Raw genomic sequence first — 18,100 nt, forward strand, 5'->3', positions numbered from 1 at the left:
TTTAAAATGGTTAGAAAATGGACATTCTAATAATTTATTTATTTTGATTCTTGAAAACTTATGCCTATTAGTCAAGTCTAAAGTGTATTACTCTCAACCTATGTATTATAGCTTTTATTGAATTAGAAGTGGATATTACATCCTAGACTTTAAACAAATGTTGGTAAGGGGCACTAGGGTGGCTCAGTCAGTTAAGCATCCAACAAGGTTAAGTGTCTGACCTTGGCTCAGGTCATGATCTCGTGGTTCATGAGTTCAAGCTCCGTGTTGGGCTCTGTGCTGATAGCTTGGAGCCTGGAGCCTACTTTGGATTCCGTGTCTCTCTCTCTCTGTCTTCACTTGCCCTATTTGCACTCTGTCTCTCTCTCTCTCAAAAATAAATAAACATTTACAAAAATTTTTAAAAATATTCTTAAAAGTAATGGTCCAAACTAACTATTGCTGCTTGGTGTTTTTTTAAAAATAGTTTTTTAATGTTTATTTATTTCTGAGAGTGAGAGAGAGCACGAGCAAAGGAGGAGCAGAGAGAGAGGGTGGCACAAATTCTGAAGCAGACTCCACACTACAAGCTGCCAGCAAAGAGCCTGAGCTGGGGTTCAAACCCACAAACCATGAGATCGTGACCTGAGCTGAAGTCGGATGCCCAATCTCTGAGCCACCCAGGCACCCCGCTGCTTGGTTTTTTAAATTAATGAAAGAGGTAGTCATATTGTTCAAAGTGGTCAAAATCTACACACTTAATTTATGTTAGAATTCAGAACTAGGAAAAACTTTTCTTGATAAAATTATATTTCTTCTCTTAATAAAATTGGTCAGTCTTTAATGTTTCATATTTCCTTCTGGTTTAAGCAGCCCAGAAGCTGAGAATCATTTATGCTATACATTGCTAACATCGTTACTCTTTGTTATTCCTTTCTGTTTTCCAGATTTATAACTTCGATCATGTACTCTTTTACTTTTGGTTCATTGTTTGTAAGTTACTAAGATTTTTCCCTACTCTATTTAGAGATAAAACATGTTGCCAAAGTTAAGTTAAAGAAGCCATTAACTGTAATATTGGGACTGTCCACATTAATGGTAAATGTTTTCTGGGGAAAAGAGGGAAGGAAGGTGTAGACAAAACAAATCGTGTGAAGGTATATTAGAATTTAAGTCCTCAAATGTTGTGTCAAGCTTCAGAAGAGTTCATTTTCCTAACACATATTTGAGGGAGTAAATACATCTAAAAATGTGATAAAAATAAAGCATTGGACCCTCAATATTATAGATGATGTAAAACAGTTGAGGACAAAATAAAGCTTTATTTGCCTTGCCGGGAACATAACTTCCTTTCTCATTCTTCTAGTTTAGAGCTTGTCAGAAAAAAAAAATAGTATATTGGCTCCTTAGAATTTTCTTTTAAATCTGTGAATTTTGGGGGCAACTGGATGGCTCAGCTGGTTAAGTGTCTGACTTTTGGTTTTGGCTCGTGTCATGATCTCACTATTCATGGGATCAAGCCCCGGATTCTCTCTCTCCCTCTCTCTGGATCTCTCTCTCTCCCCCCCCCAGACTAAATAAATAAACTTAAAAAATAAATCTATGAAGTTTGTTTCTATTTTTTCCTCCCTTTTTCTAAGCGTAATGTGATTTTGTTGAAAGGGTATAGATTTCGGAGTTACATGTTTCTTGAATTCTGACTCTTCTGTTTATTCTTAGAATATTAATCATAAAGAGCTTAGGTTTGTGATCCCTTAAATGAGTGTAATGATACATGTATTATACCTGTGTGTGATAATATTGTATATAAAATATTTAACTTGGAGCCTGACAAATTATACACTCTCAAAAGTGTTAGGGATAAACACCATAGAGTATTCCATAGAATGGGGCTGTCTTTACTCTTTAAGATAAAAGGTTTTTTAAGAACTGACTTACATTTAACTCTGGAATCTCTTTCCTAATAAATAAGTAGATTCTAAATAACACATTGAAAGTATTAATAGCTGTCTGTTGAATGATTGATGCCAATGTTGCCTCTGGTAAACTATTATATATTAATATTAATAAGTATATATAGATACATATATATATAATTCTTCTTTTACTTCCACAATAATTTTGTAGAAAAGAAATGTTATCCCAATTTTACTTATGTGAAAACTAATATTTGGTAAATGTTACGACATATTGATATGGCAACTCTGATAACCTGTACTCAGTGTAAATTGGTAGAACCTTTATGGGAAGTTATTTATCAATATCTGTAAAGAACTTTTTAGTCTATTTAAAAATGTTTATTATTGAAACATAGTCAATATACAATATTATATTAGTCAACATACAATATCATGTGCATTATATGTACAACATAGTAGTTCAACAATTCTATACATTATGTAGTGCTGACCACAAGAAGTGTAGTTACCATCTGTCACCAACGTTATTACAATATTATTAACTATATTCCCTATGCTGTACTTTTCATTTCCATGACGTATTTATTTTACAACTGGAGGTTTATACCTCTTAATCCCTTTCACCTATTTTTCACCCTCCCCCCCCCATGATGGTCTATTTTGACAGACATCAATTTGTTCCATGTATTTATGCATCTGTTTCTTTTTTGCCTTTCCTTGTTTCAAATTCTACATATAAGTAAAATCATATGGTATATGTCTTTCTCTGTCTGACTTATTTCACTAAGTGTAATGTTTGTGATGTCGGTGCACATGGCACACTCTCAGTCATTTTGGTGGCTGAGTAATATTCCGTTCTGTATATGTATACCACATCCTTTTTTTTTCTTTCATAGTTTATTGTCAAGTTGGTTTCCACATAACATCCATTGCTCATCCCAATAAGTGCCTTCCTCCAATCCCATCAACCCTCTTACCCTCTCCCCTACCCCCCATCAACCATCAGTTTGTTCTCAGTACTCAACAGTCTCTTATGGTTTCCCTCTCTCCCTCTCCCCAACTATTTTTCCCCTTCTCTTCCCCCATGGTCCTCTGTTAAGTTTCTCCTGATCTACTTATAAGTGAAAACATATGGTATCTGTCCTTCTCTGCCTGACTTATTTCACTCAGCATAACACTCTCAAGTTCCATCCATGTTACTACACATGGCCAGATTTCATTCTTTCTCATTGCCGTGTAGTATTTCATTATATAGATAAACCACATCATCTTGATCCATTCTTCAGTTGATAGACACTTAGGCTCTTTCCATGTTTTGGGTATCGTTGAGAGTGCTGCTAGGAACATTGGGATCCCTTGGGTGTCCTTGGGTGAATTCCTAGCAGTGCTATTGCTGGGTCATAGGGGAGTTCTGTTGTTAATTTTTTGAGGAACCTCCACACTGTTTTCCAGAGGGGCTGCACCAGTTTACGTTCCCACCAACAGTGTAGGAGGGTGCCCGTTTCTCCACATCCTCGCCAGCATCTATAGTCTTCTGATTTGTTCATTTTAGCCACTCTGACTGGCATGAGGTGGTATCTCAGTGTGGTTTTGATTTGTATTTCCCTGATGAGGAGTGATGCTTAGCATCGTTTCATGTGTCTGTTGGCATCTGGATGTCTTCTTTGCATAAGTGTCTGTTCATGTCTTCTGCCCATTTCTTCACTGGGTTGTTTATTTTTTGGGTGTGGAGTTTGGTGAGTTCCTTATAGATTCTGGATACTTCCCGTTTGAAGTGAGTGTGTTTAGGAATTTGTCCATTTCTTCTAAGTTGTCCAGTTTGTTGGCATATAATTTTTCATAGTATTCCCTGATGATTGCTTGTATTTCTGAGGGATTGGTTGTAATAAAACCATTTTATTCATGATTTTGTCTATTTGAGTGCTCTCTCTTTTCTTTTTGAGAAGCCTGGCTAGAGGTTTATCAATTTTGTTTATTTTTTCAAAAAAGCAACTCCTGGTTTCATTGATCTGTTCAACTTTTTTTTTTTTATTCAATATTGTTTATTTCTGTCATGATTTTTATTATTTCTCTAATTCTACTGTGTTTGGGGTGCTCTTGTTGCTCTCCTTCTATTTCTTTTAGGTGCACTGTTAGAGTTTGTATTTGCACTTTTTCTAATTTCTTGAAATCGGCCTGGAGTGCAATGTACTTTCCTCTTGAGACTGCCTTTGCCATATCCCATAGTTTGAATTGTATTTTCATTATCATTTGTTTCCATATATTTTTAAATTTCTTCTCTAATTGTCTGATTGACCTACTCATTCTTTAGTAGGATGTTTTTTAACCTCCATGTTTTTGGAGGTTTTCCACACTTTTTCCTGTGATTGATTTCAAGTTTCACAGTATTGTGATCTGAAAGTGTGCATGGTTGATCTCAGTTCTTTTATATTTATTGAGGGCTACTTTGTGACCCAGTATGTGATCTATCTCGGAGAATGTGCAATGCTCACTTGACAAGAAAGTGAATTCTATAGCCTCAGGATGTAGAGTTCTAAATATATCTGTCAAATCCATCTGGTCCAAAGTGTCATTCAAATCCATTGTTTCTTTAGTGATTTTCTGTCTATCCATTGCTATAAGTGGAGTATTAAAGTCCCTTGCTATTAGCACATTCTTATCCATAAGATTGTTTCTGTTTGTGATTTGTGTGTTTTATGTATTTGGGTGCTTCCATATTCTGTGCATAGACATTTATAATTGTTAGCTCTTGCTGATAGGTAGACCCTTCTTCATCCCTTGTTACTGCCTTTACTTTAAAGTCCAGTTTGATATAAGTATGGCAATTCAGGGTTTCAGTAGCATGATAGATATTTCTCCATCCCCTTACTTTCAATCTGAAGGTGTCTTCAGGGCTAAAATGAGTCTTTTGTAGACAGCAAGTAGATGGATTTTTTTTTAATCCATTCTGCTACCTTCTGTCTTTTGATTGGAGCATTTAGTCCATTTACATTCAGTGTTATTATTGAAAAATATGGTTTTAGAGTCATTGTGTTCTTTGTAGGATTCATGCTTGTAGTTGTATACCACATCTTTATCCTTTCATCTATCGAAGTACACTGAGGTTGCTTCCATATATTGTCTATTGTAAATGCTGCAGTGAACATAGGGGCTCATATATCTTTTGAATTAGCATTTTTGTTTTCTTTGGATAAATACCCAATAGTAGAATTAATAGATCATATGGTATTTCTATTTTTAATTTATTGAAGAACCCCCATACTGTTTTACGTAGTGAGTGCACCAATTTACATTCTCACTGATAGCATATGGGGTTTCCCTTTTCTCTATATCCTTGCCAACACTTGTTATTTCTTATCTTTTTGATAATAACCATCCTGACTGGTAGGGGGTCCTATCTTGTGGTTTTGACTTGCATTTCACTCATGATTAATAAGGTTGAAAAACTTGAGGAAATGTGTCCATAAATATGTTGCTAAGGCTGATGTACAAAAGATTACTGCCTATGTTTTCTTTTAGGAGTTTTATTTTTTCAAGTCTCACATTTAGGTCTTTAACCCATTTTGAGTTTATTTTTGTGTCTGATGTAAGATATAGAATCTGAAGCAGGCCCCAGGCTCTGAGCTGTCAGCACAGAGCCCGAGATGGGGCTTGAACCCATGAACAGTGAGATCATGACCTGAAGCTGAAGTCTGATACTTAACAGACTGAGCCATCCAGGTACCCCCAGTTCCATTCTTTCACATGTAGTTGTCCAGTGTTTTTCAACAACCAATTATTGAAGAGGCCACCTTTTCCTCATCGTAAGTTCTTGCCTCCTTTGTCAGACATTAATTGACCATATAAGCATAGGTTTATTTATGCACTCTACCCTCTATTCTGTTCTACTGACCTATGTGTCTGTTTCTGTGCCAGTACCAAACTGTTTTGATTACTATAGGATTGTATTGTATTTTGAAATCTGGGATTATGAGACCTCCAGCTTTGTTCTTTCTCAAGATTGCTTTGCTTAGTGGGCACTTTTATGATTCCATACAAATTTAGGATTATTTGTACTAGTTCTATGAAAAAATAATGTTGATATTTTGATAGGAAGGGGTAGCATAGTTATTTTAACAATATTAATTTTTCTACTTCATGAGTATGGTATATAATTTTGTTTGTGTTGTTCACTTTGTTTCACCAATGTCATGCAGTTTTCAGCATATAGATCTTTCACTTCCTTGATTAAACTTATTCCTAGATATTTTATTCTTTTTGGTGCAATTTCAAATGGGATTATTTTCTTAATTACTTTTTTTTTGCTACTTTATTATTAGTGTATAAAAATACAACAGATATCTATATATATTGTTTTGTATCCTACAACTTTACTGACTTCATTTACTAGTTCTAATAATTTTTGGTAGAGTATTAACGTTTTCTATATATAGTAATATGTCATCTGCAAATAGTGACTGTTTTACTTCTTGTTGAACCAATTCAAATGCTTTTTCTTCATTTTTCTTGTCTGTTTGCTGCAGCTAGGACATGGATTTTGAATAAAAGTGGTAATAGGGGACATCCTTGTCTTGTTCCTGATATTAAAGGAAAAGCTTTCATTTGTTCACCACTGAGTTATAGGTTTGCTATTGGTTTGTCATGTATGGCCTTTTTTACGTTGAGGTATTTTCCTTCTAAACCCACTTTGTTGAGAGTTTTTAATCATGAACTGATACTGAGTTTTCTCGTTTATTTTTTCTGCATCTGTTGAGAGGATCATATGTTTTATATTTCATTTTGTTAATATAATGTGTCACATTGATTTGTAGATATTAAGCCAATATATGTAAAGACTTTATTTTTATTCTTTTTTTTTCTGAGTGAGAGAGACAGAGCATGAGTGGGGGTAGGGCAAAGAGAGGGAGACACAGAATCTGAAACAGGCTCCAGGCTCTGCGCTGTCAGCACAGAGCCCAAACTCACCATCTGTGAGATCATGACCTGAGTTGAAGTTGGACACTTAACCAGCTGAGCCACTCAGATACCCCTATGTAAAGACCTTTAAATAGTAAATACATTTTCAATCTATAGTTAATTACCATTATTTGTAAAAATAAGATTTAAAGAAAAATCACCAGATAATAAAGAGGAACAAAGGCTACAATGATGTGTGTTAAGGATGTTTATCATTAGTTACATAATAACTAGACAATATACTCCAGGAGCACAAAAATTATTTATTTTGTACACTGCTGCATCTCAATGCCTAGAAACAGTGCTGAGAACAAAGTGGGTACTCAGTAAATGTTTATGGAAAGCATAATACATAGTTAACATATAGTGGGAACATTTTAAAAACAAATTTTTCAGTAATAGAAATTTTAAATATATGATGAGTACAAGGATAAATTGTAAATTCATTCAGTTCTAAATTTTTAAAAATGGGAGTTTTGGTTTTTTAGTGGCTGAGAAAGATCTTACCAGGCAGACTCTACCAAAGATAACAACTTTAATCCCTGGACCTAAAAAGGAATACACTAAAAAATCACAATGCATTTCCCTGGGTTTGGAAATTCAGGTTATTTTAATTTTAATTTTTGTAATTTAAAAAAGTTTTTCCAAAACAACATTTATTTTCATAAAGAAAGAAATATAAAATAGCACCCTGGTGTTTATTTTTAGAAAGAATCCATGTGTGCTGTTACCTGGACTTCTTGTTAGGTTCCTGGCCACAAAACAGTGCCCAACAATGCAGAGTCGGAGCGGCTCTGTCCCACTTATTCAGTCCAACTCTGTTATTTACAGAAATAATAAATTTTTCTTTATGATTATAACTCTTAATTTTAAATTCTCTTTTTCTCTGTTCCTTGTCTCAGATTTTATATAATAATTTGAGTTCTCCAACCGTTGTCTTAACTCCTGTCCATCACTGGAAAGCAAACTGATGCTACTTCCTTGATTCTGAGCTTATTTCTATTTATACTTAGTGTTTACTTCTCTTTTCTCTTTGAAAGTGGGTTTCCTGACACATCGCCTTAAGTGTTACATTGCTCTTCAGTTGTTCTTTGTCCTAGTAGAAGTCTCTTCCAGTAGAATAGCTCTTTGCTGCCACCTTCTGGTTTTTGGCTGCTAAAGCCAGGCAGCAGGTCAAAGGTGACTGTTTCAGTCTGGGCTCTTCTCAGCATCCGAGAATGCTCCCCCTTATTTTTGGCTTCGTTCAAGCTCTTCGGGGTGATCTTTTGATATATTTTATTCTCCAAAATCAGAATTCACTAGTTGTTACAGAGACTTTATTTCCCCAACGCCTAGATTCTATCCTAATTTTTTTTATAGAGAAAGCTCGTTGACCTCTACTCTAAAAAACACAACAGCAAATATAGGGAGCATCCACAGCCTTCAGGGATGAGGAAAGTGCCCAAAGAAAGAATAAGCATGAAAGAGGCTGTTTTCGCCCCAAAGTGGAGTAAGGTCTTACTGGACACAGCATGGATGTGGCTCCTTCGATGACCTTAAGCAGCCATCTGCCAGGTGCCACAGATTTGATGGAGGTTAAATGGAATTTGAATGGAGTTTCTGGGTAGAGAACCTTGAAGAACCTGCGGTGTAAGCACCGTTGGTTTTCCACAGGACAGCTGGCAGCAGTTCTACAGGAAGAAGAAGGAAACAATTGGAAACAGAACAAGTTTGTGAAGTGCCTGGCTGCACGCAGCCTTGTGAGCCCCACCACGGCCCGCTATTGATAAAGCTTCACCTGACTCCACCTGGCAAAAGAAAACAGTGTACCCATCCACCTCTAGTATCTCAGATTAGTTACAGAGTGGATTTAGAGCTAAAAGGCAGTGATTAGATAACGGGCACAAATACATTGCCCACATGCAAACTTTATTAATTCAGTTGGTGTCTATATGTAACTGAGCACCATGTCTTCCATTTATCTTATAACTTTTGAGTCTCTTTTAATTTTAAAGAATCTCCTACATTTTTAAAAAAATTGTCTTTTATTGCATTGACATTTGCTGAAGAGTCTAAGCCAGTTACTTTCCAGAACACCTCTCACTATGTTTGTTGTTGTTGTTGTTGTTGTTGTTCTCATGGTTAGATTCAGATTCAACACTTTCTGCAGGAATATTACATAGTTAGCATATTGTGTCAGCGAAACACTACAAAGCACATGGTACAAGTTTGTCACATTATTAGTGACAAACGGTGTTTGATCATTGGGTTAAAGTTATGACCTACAAATTTATTCATTTTTCTGTTGTAATAATGACTCAATTGAGTGATATTTTAAGAACATGCAATTATCTTTGTTTCCAAGAAAAATTTTTTTTACCCAAATTCGGCATCTAATGAAGTTTTGGTTGAATCCGCTTTTGTCATAGGTGTGAAACGGTGATTCTTATGGGCTTTCATTCCCATTATAATCAATCAGCAATTAGAAGAACTGAAAAGCTTGGCACAAGCTGGGTGGCAGGCTGTGTGCCAGAAAATGGCAGCTTTCTTTCAGTTCTTATTCAGGCCCTTTACCTCTGCATTTCCTGCCACTGCGTCTATTTTCCCAGGTCTCAGGGAACCATCTTGTCAGCCTAGTTTCACTCTCTGCCCTTCATATGCTGTTCAGGAGTCAGAATCTGGGTGATTATGATACTTTAATGGATCTGGAGTTTCTCATTATATAAAGAGATTTAAAAAGAAAAAAAAGGCTATTTTTAAGTTTGAAAGAGCCTAAAACTTTTATAGTTTAATTACCAACCTACAGAGCAAAAGCAGTTTGTTTGTTATTTGTTAATGTGTTTGTTCAATAAATTATTTATTTAGGAAATGTTTTTACAAGCTACTAAAACTCTTTGTCATTCTCTAGCCTGTCTTCATGAACATTTTCAATGATAGTTCAATGGGTATTTTACTAAGAAGACTGTACTCTACTACTTGTGTTAAATCTACAGTAATATGTATTCATTTTCCTAATACTGTTCTCAGCAGCTCCATAATTCATAGTTCATAATTAAAAGGCAGCATCTCTGATCTTGTGTGGTAATGTTAGGTACAACTAGGGAGAGTTGAAATCTATCCTAGTAACAGGAAAAAAGATTTTTCCACACATTTTTTGCCTACTAAATTCCAAAGAATGATTTTTTTTAAGAAAAAAGAAAAAAAATATTCTGGCCAGATGGAGAATCTGATTATATTTTACAAACTTAAAACTATCTTGTTTTCAAAATTGAATGTGTTCCTTCTGGGAGGTGTTATTAAAAGCAAACTAATAGTTTTTAAAAAGAGGAATTGAAGACTGGTTAGTCTTTCCTTTTTAATTACTTTGATCTTTTAGTTCAGGGTTATAAAATAACCTGAAATGAACTGAAATTCTTTTTCTTGGTCTTGTATCACTTACTAACTTTGTTTCAAATAACATCAGGTTTTTTGTTGGGTTGTTTGGTTGGCTTTTGTTTTTTATAATACTCAATTCTTAATGAATATTTTAGTCTTTATTATAACGTAAGTAAAATGTAGCTTGTGTTATCAGTTGTCTTTAATGATATTTTCTGATTTTCTATAAATAAAACCTTTTTTTTTAATTTGATAATATATAGGGTAGAGAAGAATTCTTGAAAAGACTCACTCGAGGTAAAGTGGCTAATGGGATGTTGATTCAGGTAATCCTAATTTTGTTTCAATATTTTATTCTTCCTTTAATTTGCATTTTAGTTAGCATTTTAAATTTGCCTGTAATGAGGCATCTTTTCCCTACTTGGTTTGCAAGCCAGCAGTTTTCTCTCCTTAGCTGATGACAGTTGCCCTCTGTGTACGACTAGCAGTGTCTGATCATGCATAAAGAAACTGACCTCCCATACACATATCTCATTTTGTGGCTTAATGGGAATTTCTGCCAGTCTAGTAAAAGGGCAGTGAGATCTTATTCCTAAGTGTCTCTTTAGTTTGCTTTGTGATGATGTTATGTTTTCTTTACTTTTAGTGTCTTTCAATTGAATTTCTTTATTTAACACTGAAATAAAAATATGCTGTTTCTATATAAAGATTTTGAAATTAAATTAATATAGCTAGCAAAGTCAATTAAAAATTTTTTTAAATCTTCATCTACCATCTGCATATCCTCTGGAACCTAGGTTGTGTGTTTTGATCATTGGCATGCTTCTAGAATGCCTCCCCTTCAGAAATACATTAATACTTGAAATTATAAAAATAAAATCAAGAGCAAAACAGTCCAAAACAGTGTTATTTTATACACTTATTTGAGACTATCTGCACCTCTGATCTTCTTTGAAATAAACACAAATTTTGTGATTTCTTGTTAGGAAATTTAGCATTTTCAAATATATAAAAGCAGTGCTTCTCTGCTTCTCTATGCTGAAAATGCCAAATTTCCTGATTCATTTTTCTCTCTATGTATATGTGTGGTCAATAATTCCATCATCTTCTAGCCTTCTTAGCTTAATATTTTGTCATTAACTTCCTTTCATTGGGTTTATTGGGTTTTAGATTGCAAGAATTGCAAATATTTCAATATTTGTTGTTAGTGTGCTTTTTCACATTATCTTCCAATATTTAGATTAAAATGTTTGATTTTTATTATCTACATTAAGTTTTTCTCTCTTTTTTGAATAATAACTGCATTGTTTAAATATGCTGTATTCATACCCATTGCTTTATATGGCGGCATAATATTTTTTTTTAATTTTCAAGTAAAAACAAACATTACTGCCTGACACAAGATTGAGACTCAGTAAATGTTTACTTTTTTTAAGTTTTTAATTCCAGTTATATTAGTTTCAGGTGTACATTATTGTGATTCAACTCCATACATCACCTAGTGCTCATCACAACAACTGCCCTCCTTTACCCCCATGTTTAGTTAATTAATAACTGAATGAATTATTTAACATCTTTGCTGGCAGAAAAAACTGTTTTCCATTCAAGAAGAACAGACACTTGACAGGCAGGAGCTTATGGAAAAGAAAGCAATGTACACCTTTGCACTGGAGGAACTAGAGACCCCTCTGCTTGAACTAGAAAAAGAGGTCATAAGAATCAGAACTGTCCACAAAGAGCATGTTGACGTAAGCATTTATAATTAATCCAGAAGCTAATTTCCAGGAATATTTAAGTCAATAAATCACATATGTGATTTTACATTATTATTTGGAATATTATGATTTCACATAGGAAGACGTAAAAGCATGAATAAAATGAGTATTTTATGACCACACCAAATAGCAAGACTCTGAATGCTATTACATGGAACCCCACACTCTTAGAGTGTCCTTAGGAAAAAGCAATTTTCAAACAGGGGAGTAGTGACTTATCTTTTGCGATTGCCCACTATGGTAAATTTAATTCAAAGTCTTCACTGCTTGTTAATAAAATGCTAAAGCTATGTTTATGGAAATATATAATGCATCTTGACAGTTTTATGGTAAATTTTTGATGTGTGTGGAAGAAGTTAAGACACCTGGGATGAAAAATAAAGCAAATGTTGATAAAATATTTTCAAAACAACAAGTTTATGGCAGTAACTGATACTACTGGCCCTTCCCAAAGAAAAATTTAGTAGAAAAATATGTGTGCATCATGTCATTAGTCTTTTGGAGAAGTAGAGGGTGTGGTAAGAGTTATATATTCTTGTCCTTACATGCAGGGAGGACATACATATATTCATTTGGGCCATTTTGGCAACAGGATCTTTTTTCCTTGCAAATGATGATGTAATTTTTGTATTCTTTAGTCTTTAATAATTTTCAAAGTTTTTTTTAATTTTGTGATTTATAAAATGTCACCATTATGAAAGTTTATTTTGTTCTTCAAAGCTAAGACAGAGTTTATCTGTGCATAGACTTGAGAAAACTTGGGCCTAAACGCATGGAGCAGCTTGTACAAGGCCATAAAACATGGCAACAACAAATTCTGAGTATACTACTATATTCAGGCCTCTTAATTGCTTATCCTAGAGCTCATGTAATGAATATATAACCAGCACTAACACCTAGTGAGATAAATGATTTTAATAATGGCTCCTCCTTACTTTAGTGATGGAAATTTATTAATTGCTTCAAAAGCCTCAGTATAATCATCTGAGTATAATGAATTCCTAAAAAGATTAATGACTTTTATTCCCCCTTATTTTATAATAGCCATTGTTTTTTTCTGATCTTATAGTTCAGTAATCATTTTTGTTTTTATTACATTTTAAGAGTTTATAAATTATAAGAATTATAAATTTAACACAAACTGTTGAAAACAAGAAGTGTTTATGCACTTTTGGTAATGATTGCTGATAATTTGTATTTGGAATTTTAATTTTGTTTAAAATATTTTAAATATCATGATGAAAACTTAAAATTTCAATGTGAATTTATTGGTTTTTGTTACTTAGCTTAAATAGATTAGATTTTGGTTTACTCTTGTAATTCAAGTAGAATATTAGGGTGTGGATATCATAGTATATTTTTGTTATTCATGTGTGGTGGTTTTTTCCCCTTCTACCAAAATATATACTGTTATTATTAAAATGGTCATTTGGGAACTACTTGGTCTTAACCAGAATAATTGGATGGTAAATGCTGCACACCTTAATTTCTGAATGTCTTCTAGACATTAAATAATATAATTGAGAAGAAAGAACACGTTAGAAGAAATGTGGAAAAAACAAAGAAAAAGTTGCGAAAAAAGGGGAAGAAAACTCGTGATGCAATAGTAGAAACTGAGGTAAGAAATTTAATATCAAAAATAATTGTGAATTTCCAGCCTCTTTATGTCAATGAAAACTATTCAAACAAATTCATTTTAGGTGTATACTCCTCATTTCCAATTTGTTGCACTAAGTTTCTATACACACACACACACACTCTTACACACACACACAATCTCTGTGTCTTCATTTTTTCTCTTACAGTGTTCTTCCCATTGTACTAGTGCATCCTCCTGTTAGTCTTTCCTACAAAGTGGAGGTAGGTATTTCTGTATTGTACCATGTTTCTAGAGATGAAACCAATCTACAGACTGAAACATTTGTTAATATCCGACCTATCAATTTTACCCTCACACCGGTGTATAGGCAGCATGGTGATATATCAAAAGGCTTCAAGGCTTTTTCCAAAGTAGTGATATTTGTTCCCTGAAAATCTTCACCTCCAGTGTTCTGTCTTTAGAAAATCAATGGATATGGGGAAGTGGAGATAGTCCATTATCTTCAACCTGCTATCCTCTGGATATATTTTAAAGGTAGCACCAGTTGGATTTGTTGGTGGACTGCATGTTGGTTATGAGATAGAGGTATAATAATATCATTTTTAAAAAGTGTGTACGAGGCCACAAAAATATTTAAAAAATTACCAAGGAAAATAATAATACAACAATAACAAAAACAGATACTGATATTTTTTAGTTCTCTATATACCAGGCATTATTTAAAGAGCTCAGACATTAAGTCATTCCAACTTAAAATAACTCTGCAAAGATTGTGCTGTTATTATCTCCATTCTACAGTTGAAGAATCTAATGCCTTGTTTACTTGTTCAGTTTCACACAGCTTGTTCATGGCAGAGTTGAAATTCACTAAATCAGGCATTGACTCTAGAATCTATGCTCTTAATCATTACATTATTCCTCTGATTATACAGGTTACTTTTGTTGAATATTGTGAAATAAAATCAGAACTCTAACAAAAAATTTACAGCAAAAACAAAACATTTGTATAGATCACTGGATATATTTTTTAGAAACTTTTTAAAGTTTATTTATTTTAAGAGAGAGACAGAGAGAACAAGTGAGGAAGAAGCAGAGAGAAAGGAGAGAGAGAATCCCAAGCAGGCTCCACCCAGTCAGCTTAGAGCCCCACACAGGACTTCACCTCGCAGACCGTGAGATCATGCAAGACTTGATTTCACAAACTGTGAGATGATGACCTGAGCTGAAATCAAAAGTCAGATACTTAACTGATTGAGCCACCCAGGTGCCCCTCTGGAAATATTTTTTAAATCACATTTTTTTCATCATTTGCTTCAGTGTTAAAGAATATTTATAAATATAAATTACCATTTATTTATAAATGACTCATGATAAACTATAAAGCAAAATTTGTGGAGCAGGCCAAGGTAAACTTTAGTATTACCAATAAATTATTTTGGTAAGAAAACCTTAAAGTGCTTAGCATATCTATAGCTAAACAGCTATGGGAAAACTTAAAAGAGAAGTAATTATATATAGTAATGAATGAAAGAATGCTACTTTGCATAGCAGTTTGTTTTAAAATTTGGATCAAGTGTATAATTTACTTATAAAATGCAAATAATGAAAACTGGGTAAAGAGGAAGAATCACAACAAGAGTAGAATGATAATTATAGAATAAATGTCATTTGTCTATAGCACGAGTGGCAAGAACCAGCCCAGGTATTTTACAGGGATCCCTACAAGGACCAGATACAGACCATAGCTGAGTATGAAGAGCTTCTGAATTCAGTCTGTAATAATATAATACAAATCTGTAACTGAAAAATATTAGCATGAAAAAGAATTCTATAGGTGATCTCACTTATGAACACAGATGACAAAACCTTAAATATGTTAGTGAGTTGAGCTTTTACAGTGTGATTAAAAAACATGCATTATGCAAAATAAGATTCTTTTGAAGACTGTGAAGATGAGTCAACATAAACAAATGTACAGCTGACACTTGAACAACATGTGGTTTAGTGGTGCTAGCCCCAACACAGTTGAAAATCCACACGTAACTTTGACTCCCCCAGAATTTAACTACTAATAGCCTACTGTTGACTGGAAGCTTTACTGATAACAAACAGTTGATTAACATATATTTTGTACGTTATAGATACTAAATACTCTATTCTTATATTAAAGTAAAATAGACCAAAGTAAAAATTATTCAGAAAATCATAAGGAAGAAAAAACATCTACAATAGTGTGCTGTTGTTACAACTCTGCGGGTAAGTGGGTCTGTGGAGTTCAAGCCTGTTTTGTTTAAGGATCAACTGTACTAATATAATTCAGTACATTTACAGAAATGAAAGACAATTAACCTAAAATATTTGATAAAACATTATAGCCACTAATGATTTTCAAAAAGACTTTCAACTATCTAGAAATAGAATGAAAACATTCTTACCTTGATAACGTGTTAGTGTCTATCAGTATTTTGTAGCAAATGTTATACTTAGTGATGGAACATTAAAAGTATTTCCATTAAACTCAAGAGCAAAAACATTCCAGTAAGCTCCTACTACTTAGCATACTCCTGTTATTGATAACAAATTACTTGTACACGTGTCACAACACATAAAACCTATGTGTTGAACAGTGCAATGGAAAGCCACCACAGTTCTCGTGTCCACATCTGAATATTAGTTTCAGAAATATTAGCTAGAGATTTCCGAAGGTGGTATGTCTGACAAATAACAACTTTCAGTGAAGAATGTGGCTGAATGCTTTCTTTGTGCGTGTGCTCAGGGTTATACAAAGTACTAGGAGTTGAAGGGCTAGAGAAGAAGAGTTAATGTTCTTTTATTTGTCTTTCAATTTAGTTTGCCTTTCCAGTTGTTATTGAGCACTTGAAATCTATTAAACATTGTTGGAATTTGCTGGAGTTGAGGAAGTAAAAGCAGAACTTTGTTTAGTCAAGAAGCACATCATCTTTTTGGGGCTCAGACAAGGACACGGAGAGCATTAATACTCTGTGACCAAAGCCATGACAGCAGTATAATGAGGTGGCAGAGTATCACGGAGGAGGAAACCTAGATTAACTGAGGGAACTGGGGAAAGTTTTTCAGAAGAGGTTATTACTCATTGGAGCAAATGGAGGTTAAGTACTTGCATTGCCATGGTGTTGTAGAGAATAGAGATGATATACACACAAAGCCTAAAAGAATGAAGAAACAATTGGTGCTGGAGGTATTCAACAAATGGTTTCTATTATTATTATATAAATTTTAATTGGTGAAGAAAGGAGGTAAGAACATTTTAGAAACAGATGCTATGTTTGCAAAACAAAGATATTATGGAATAGTGTTCTGTGTTTGTGGAATTTTAAGTAGTTTGGTAATGACCAGAGAGCAGAGCATCTATTATAAGAGTAAAAAGAGATGAAGCTAGTGAGATGGGTGATAACCCAGATGAAGAAGCATCTTGTGTACCATGCTGTGCTGAACCCCAGACGGTTGTAATTCAAACATTTAATAGCATTTATTAAGTACTCTTAATGCTGATAGGTGTACAAAAAATACTGTAGACTCTATTTCTTTCTTTTAAGAACTTAAATTCTACGACAAATAATTTTTAAGACAAATAATTTTATCTTTTACTGTGCATAAGCATTTCAGTCATGGCCACGCTAAAAATGGGCCATTACTGACTTTTTACTGTTTTCACCCCCAGTTAAATGATAGACAGAGAATCTAAACTTATTACATTTAGAGAATTTAAAAATGCATTTATTAAATCTTATTTAAAATATAACTTGAAATTAATAATTTAGAATCTGAATATAATCTTTTTTTATTTTCTAGTTTATTTATTTTGAGAGAGAGAGAAAAATAAGCCAAAGAATGGTCAGATTATAAATGTACTTTTTTTAGGCCTCTATTCCCATTTGCTCTGGTGGCACTTCAGCATTTATCAAAAGACTTACAAATGGCTCTTGAGGTTCCAAATGTTTTTGCTCACTGGAGATGTTCACATTTGTATCCCTGATTAACATGCAGCATCTAACAGCTTCCTTCTACACTCAGCTCGCTATAGTGATGTTTCTGCTATTTTTTTTGATGCCATGGAGGGAATATGTTGTTCACATTTACCAAAGGCTCACTGATGGTACCTATTAAAGTGCCAAAATACTGTTTTTGCTTTTCCCTGCTGTCTGCAGGAAGCATACTCTCTATCTTTCTTTCCTTTGGTATGGAATCCTCTGACACCACCTTCAGCAATGCTGAATTGGCTGGTGTGGTCTCAGTTGTAGATACCATTGCTTCTGAGGTCTTCTTAGTTTCCTCCAATAATCTTCACTCAAGATTAAGGCGTGAATTATGGAATCTGACTTAAAAGTCAAGGTTAGTGATAGCATACTATACTCAGAGTTGTCCATCGTCTTTGACTCCTGCATACTTAACTTATTCCATACTTATGTATCTCTTCACACTTTTTTGAGGGGTTGACTTTTCTCATAGTAATAATTTTTTGTCATAGTAATAATAAT

At 33.9% G+C, this 18,100-nt stretch overlaps 1 protein-coding gene across 2 annotated transcripts in view; it reads left to right on the forward strand.

The window, feature by feature from the left end:
- The window catches only part of CCDC178 (coiled-coil domain containing 178), a 422,000-nt gene that overhangs the window by 142,029 nt on the left and 261,871 nt on the right, over nucleotides 1-18,100 (forward strand). For both annotated transcript variants that reach the window (XM_077753827.1, XM_077753826.1), the window contains 3 exons: nucleotides 10,472-10,534; nucleotides 11,795-11,956; nucleotides 13,488-13,601. In XM_077753827.1, coding sequence (XP_077609953.1) covers nucleotides 10,472-10,534; nucleotides 11,795-11,956; nucleotides 13,488-13,601 — 339 coding nt within the window. The remainder of the gene's footprint in view (nucleotides 1-10,471; nucleotides 10,535-11,794; nucleotides 11,957-13,487; nucleotides 13,602-18,100) is intronic.

The sequence above is a fragment of the Crocuta crocuta genome, unplaced genomic scaffold, assembly GCF_008692635.1.
Source record: "Crocuta crocuta isolate KB4526 unplaced genomic scaffold, BGI_CrCroc_1.0 scaffold231, whole genome shotgun sequence".
NCBI classification, from domain to species: domain Eukaryota; kingdom Metazoa; phylum Chordata; class Mammalia; order Carnivora; family Hyaenidae; genus Crocuta; species Crocuta crocuta.